The sequence below is a fragment of the Nothoprocta perdicaria genome, unplaced genomic scaffold (genome assembly GCF_003342845.1).
Source record: "Nothoprocta perdicaria isolate Ctin4 unplaced genomic scaffold, notPer1 scaffold_119, whole genome shotgun sequence".
NCBI classification, from domain to species: Eukaryota; Metazoa; Chordata; class Aves; order Tinamiformes; family Tinamidae; genus Nothoprocta; species Nothoprocta perdicaria.
Genome location: NW_020454305.1, coordinates 450074 through 456073, shown reverse-complemented (window position 1 = coordinate 456073; position 6000 = coordinate 450074). Strand labels below are relative to the sequence as shown.

At 45.6% G+C, this 6000-nt stretch overlaps 1 protein-coding gene across 1 annotated transcript in view; it reads right to left on the bottom strand.

Moving 5' to 3' along the window:
• Nucleotides 1-1402: 1402 nt before the first annotated feature.
• Nucleotides 1403-6000, bottom strand: part of PLXNB2 (plexin B2) — a 111343-nt gene continuing 106745 nt past the window's right edge. The window contains exon 36 of the mRNA XM_026053801.1: nucleotides 1403-3158. Within this exon, the coding sequence (XP_025909586.1) occupies nucleotides 3054-3158 (105 nt within the window). The 3' untranslated portion in view covers nucleotides 1403-3053. The remainder of the gene's footprint in view (nucleotides 3159-6000) is intronic.

Below are 6000 nucleotides of genomic sequence, written 5' to 3'. Positions count from 1 at the left end.
GGACAGAGTGGCCTTGGAAAGGGGAAGCTCCAGGATGGCTGTGAGGGCCTGGTCACAGAAACCACCTGGACAAGTGCTCTGCCCTGCACGTACAAGCCAGCCAAGGGCCTCTCTGCTCATAACCACTTCCACCATAACCATGGCATACATAAAGGGGCAAAAAAATTTAGAAAGGTGTCAGACAGAAACCTGGCGCTAGGCAACAGAGGAAACTTCTGCCCAGAGGAGAAAACCTCAGTTCGTGTCCAGCTGGGCCAGTTACTTCACCCAGTATTTGGCAAGCAGGGCAAAGAGCTTATCCCAGCACTTGAGATCTCTGCTTGCTTGTGAGATGGTGAAGAAACAAGTTGAAAAGAGGAAGAATTTCAGACCTCGTGGGTGGTGGCTGAGAGTCTGCACGTACCTGGGACCACGCAGGCTGCTGCTATGGAAAGGGCTGCTCTCCCGGGAGGGACAGTGGTTCTGCTCAAGGGAGCACGGAGAGGAGGGAGACCCCAGTGAGCTTTCTGCTTTTGTCTTGTAGATGAACCAGGTGGCAGCACCAGGAGAACCAAAGGGAGGAGCATTTAGGAGAGAAAAAGGAAGCCAAAAACTAGGCCTGGACCCGGCAGAGTGCAGACGAGCCTGAGGGCAGCAGCAGAAGTGGCGCGCGGTCTCCTTTGTGGCTGCAGCTGGTCACAGCTGCGCTCCCGCATTCCCGCGGGCCGCTCGGCCATGCTGGGAGCTGCACATTTCCCACAGAATAGGAATGGGGGAAGTGCCACAGAGGGAGACCAGCGGCTCTGTCACACAAGGCCGAAACAGTGAGACGGGCTTGTCCGACAGGCAGGACCGGCCGTGGTGCCGCAGCAGCCGGTGCCTTGGCACGGCCTGCAGCGCTCAGCGCTGAGTGCCCCAGGGCGAGGGGAACCCACGTTCCCCCCAACAACCCTCCCAGCCCTGTGATATTTCCGGTGAGATGCCACTGAGCTTGTGTTTTCATTGACTTTCACATCCCAGGATGGATTTTCATCAGGCAGGAAGACCTCACCATGGGATGCTGAAGTACATCCTCTCCCCTCAAGAGTACTCTCATTTTTCAGAGTAGATGCCCATTAAAAAGGGCATGATGTCAGATGAAGCATCTGCAAAACACGCTGTGCTCATCCATTACCAACCGCAGACCGGCGGACGCGGCTCTATCACCCCGTGGAGGAAGCTTTAGAAACCCCTCTCCACCACCAGCACCACCCCCAATTTCAGTAAAGATCCTGTGACACTTTGTGGAAAAAAAACAACGTTGTATTTGATTTACAATTAACAGGATTTACAAATAGTGACAAGGAAACATATTAGCCGTGACAGTAGGATGCCTCTGTTGATGAAGGTGTAGCTCGCAAAGCACCTCTACATTGAAGTCTTAGGTACCTCAGTCCTAAGAAGTGTAAAATAACTTATAGGCAGGCAGGTTCAGGAATGATTATCCACAAATACAAGAGCTTGAGTACAAAACTAAGCCCCCACCCCAGGCCATTGGTAGGAAACCAGTTCTGGTGAGGTCTTCTGACTTTTGGAAACTGAAGGAAAGGCCCATTGGCAAGTCCTAGGGCGATTTCAAAAAGGAAAAAAGATCCACAAACAGTAAATTCATTGTACGACGACCTACTGGGCAGGGAGCGCGGGCAGCAGGAGCTGTGCAGCTTGCTGAGACTCGGCAGGGCCGGGCGCTTGGCGGGACAAGGAATGGGAACCAGGACAGACGGCAGCGCTTCGTTAAAATGCTACTTTACTGCCAAGAACTTGCAGGACAAAAAGGAATGAAGTTCTCTGATGTGCAACACAGCAAGTTAAGAAGGACGTACCTAACTTTTTGACTTGTACAGAGCTTACCTATATTGTAAACACACACTTTTGACAGGTTATTTTGATTTTCGTTGCTATGGGTTATGGTGTGTATTCAATCAAATGCAGCATTCCAAGGCTCAAAACTGATCGAGTGGTTTTCGGCATACGGGTATATGATTTTTCCAATATCATACTAGTATTTTACAGCACAATTACAATAAAAACAAATGGTGGTATCCTAGGACAGTTCCAAGATTCAAATAAAAAATCATCAGAACCAATTCAATATAAGATATTATACATAATCAAATCATGTTAAACAGCACACTCTCGGCAAGCAGCTAATTACAAGCATTCTGCTGGTCATGTTTTTCACACAAAAATCATTCAAGAGCACATAAATATTTCTTTTTCTGATCTGCTTCTTTTTACAAAACCATTCATCAGATTCACAGAATTAGTACAAGTAAGGCACATTAGCATATATCATAAAACTCACGATAATAACAAAAAAGTTGTAAAGTTTTAAGAGCTAATTCTCCTTTGCAGTGATTTCTGAACCAAAGGAGGCTTTGTCAGTAGAACCCTCCTGCAGGAATGGATTTTACTTCCATTGCAACCAACCGTGGTGGGTGCAGTACTGTGCATTACCATGGACATAAATAATTAAATCAATTAAGAACTGCGTGTGGTAACAAATCCTATTCCCAGATCTCGAGGAAAAATCAGATACATGGTTTTTCTATGTTCCTTATGAGCACAGACAAAGCCCTTTCAGGGCTGTATGGAAGTCAATTTCCAGTTATCAAAATAAAAGGGGATATTGCATGTTTCTTTGAATATGCCATTGTTTTCCTAGTATAAATATTGCTTAAAATAGGAAGGATGCTATAGCATTGAATTTAGTTGCATAATGAATTGCAAATGCGGATTTTTCAGATTCTACTAAATTAAATGAACCATAAGCTTTCGTCCTTCCACCCCCCACCCTGCCCCCAACCAAAGGACTCTCTTTCCCACAAGAAGATTCATTTACACACAACACAGCTTTTAATTAGAAGCATAATTTACAGTAAAAAGTTTTTTACATTACACCTCTGCTATCAAAAAAACATGAAATCTTTCATTTAAAGTTGTAATTATACATTAAAAAATAGAACATTATTTCCTTAACAGGAAGAATGAATTTGAACATCTTTAGATCAGATTTCTTTATTGCGGCTTTTGAGTCAAAGGTCAGTCACTTTATTCTCTAATGCAGCTGCTATTTGCTGTAAACGGAAGGCAAGCTGCATTTTTTGTGCAGCTGGATCCTCTTCAAGTGCATTTATAATCTGGAAGAAATAAACACAGAATGTTTGGAATCATTTGGCTCAAAATATATGGACAGTTCCCGGACTAAGTGTTTGACAGTAATTTGGCTTTTCAGAGGCTTTTGCATTCACTCCGTACCAGAGATAAAGTCCATCTCCTCAGCCCCACATTCCATTTTTACACGAGGACAATAAAAATAATTGTCTCCATTACTTTATCTAACTTGCTGCAATGTTTCCCATTATGTTGGGATCCACGCAAATTAATAGGTCGTACTTTATCTTTTGAAATACAGCACTCCAAGACGGAGCAGGCAGCGGACAAAAACTTGTATTTTGGAGCTATGGAAGAGCCTGGTTTTACTTAGGCCGCACCTTGCAGGGCTTCGTGGTCACTCATGGAGCTACCTAAGCCCCATGTGCAGGAGCGGGGCTGGGGGGAGCTCCTGGATGGGCCGCGCGGGTCAGAGCTCCAGCGCTGAGCGACCTCCTCTGCCCATGGCTCCTCTGTGGCTCTTGGGGCCAAGTGTCTCAGGCCCCGGCCTGGCCGCTGCACTGGGAGCCGTGGGCGCCCTCCATGTGGTTCTTTGGGAGCAGGGCCAAGGCCCCGGCCTGGTCGCTGTGTTGGGGGCCGTGGGTGCCCTCCATGTGGTTCTTTGGGAGCAGGGCTGAGGCCCCGGCCTGTCTGCTGCACCAGGGTCCATGGACACCCTCCATGTGGCTCTTTGGGCCATGTGTCTGAGTTCCTGGCCTGGTGTCCCAGGGTCCGGGTAGCCCCGAGGTCCCTGAGGAGCCCCCGGCCGCCGCGCGCGGCCTCGCGGCCTCCCTCCTCCACAGGCTCCGTGCAGGCGGGCTTGGCCCTCAGACACCAGGGATTTTAAAGCAAGAACTAGAAAAGGTCAACTATTATGAGAGGGATTTGTCTCAAATAGAGCTTTCTAGGGCTTTTCAATATCAAATTTCAAAGGGTTCAGAGTGTTTTCATTTCCGCTATCCTTTAGGGAAACTTCTCCACAAACTAGTAGATTTCTCCATTAGGACAATGTGTCAAATGGCGAAATGATTCCTTTCCTAAAACTTGACTTTATTAATAAAAGTCAGCCACTAATAATGCAGAAACCTTTAGCTATGTTTCAATACTGCACAAACTTTGAAGAGCAAGAGCAGGAGAAATGGTTTCCCTGTCACCACCTTACTCTAACCACTTCTTACACTTTATTGACAATGGGAATTAATGAAGTCAGTATCAATCTAGCTCCTAATTTAACTTTCAAGGACTGGTACAGGACTTGATTTTCAAACACTACAGCAAATTTGTTTAGAAATCATTATTTCAAGAGTTTTATTTTTAGAGCATGGCAACAGAGTTAATAAATACTTATTACAGTATTTAAATTTGGCCAGATTTAATTTGATATTGTTTCCTAATTCAACCAATTATGTCTAGCTGCAACTCCTTGAATCTTGACTAAATAATTCATGATTATCTCTGCTGGTGAACATACCCTTCCTATAAATTTGGACAATTAGACTGTACCCACTTAGTCACTGTCAAGCCCTGCAGAGAAGCACAGGGAACAGCGCATGCTGGGAACCACACTTTCAGCATTAAAGACAAGGGCAGCTGCAAAAAGGTCCAATTTATGCAAATTAAAACATTTTTACGGAAAACAAATAAGCTCAATTAATTTTACAGCATGGTCCTTGACAGACTATCTCCCTAACTCCAAGTTAGCAGCCATGGATCACACGCACCTTGTTGTTTTGCAGCGCTGTATGGGGAAGGAAGAGCTGCAGATAGACCTTGAGATTGGCTGCCCTTTCGCTGATAAACCCCAGCAGGCTGCTCAAAACAAACGAGGTGCAGCCTTTGCCTTTGCCTGCCAGCGAAAATGAGCATCCAGAAACCGTGATTGGGAGCGGGAATATGGGTGTGTGGAAGAACCGGGGCCTTGGGATCCATTTGTTACCCAGCTTCCTTGACTCTTTCTATAACAGATCGGGCCACGGATATATATCTGTATTTTATATATATGTTTATGTTTATATATCATATATGCCATATATGATATATAAAAATCTCTCCATATATCCACATGTATATATATATATGGAATGCACTGTAAAGTGTAAATAAGGTTACTCGTTGCTGTGGAAGAAGGGCAAGGAAGGCCACGTTGGCCTGCACGTCCCTGCCCGTCTCCCCACTGGCACCTGCTGCAGGCCGCTTGAGCTGAGGTGATTTTCCTTGCTTACATCTGCTTTGGGGCTGCTGCTGCTGCAGAAAGCAGCTGCAGGGAAGCTGAGCAGGAGACTCGCTGCCGTCAGGGTAAGTGTGAGTGAAAGCAAGATCTGTGGTGAGGCGCGAGACAAACTGAAGGGAGCTCGCATGTGCTGCGCTCCTTTTCTGATCCAGCATCTGCTCCTACCTCCTTTGATTTAATTCTAAGAGTTTTCTGGACACATTCATTTCCATGGAAACCTTTGAATGCAAGTTCCCTTCTCTCTTTTTGTTTTCAGATTACGTTTGGAGAGCCGTAGCCACAGCCCAGCTACACTGGGATATCCTTTGTTCCCTTTCCACACATCCTGCAGAATCCAGGCAACATTTTGGACTGTGAGCAATCTTGTGCATCAGACCATATTCAGCAGGTTTTCTACCTTGGTTTACCTTGGGCACACACTTCATTTTCATGGTGCTACAGGGATTGTAGCAGGTTTGGAAGTTTGAAGTGTAGTTTAATTAATGAAAAATCTATTGCTCCATTTCTACAAGTGAAATGATTTTCATGGGTTGTTCCTAATAAAAAAAGCTACTAGCTTGAACCTTAATCTCTGAGGATTGGTTTTTGCTCAGTGGTAT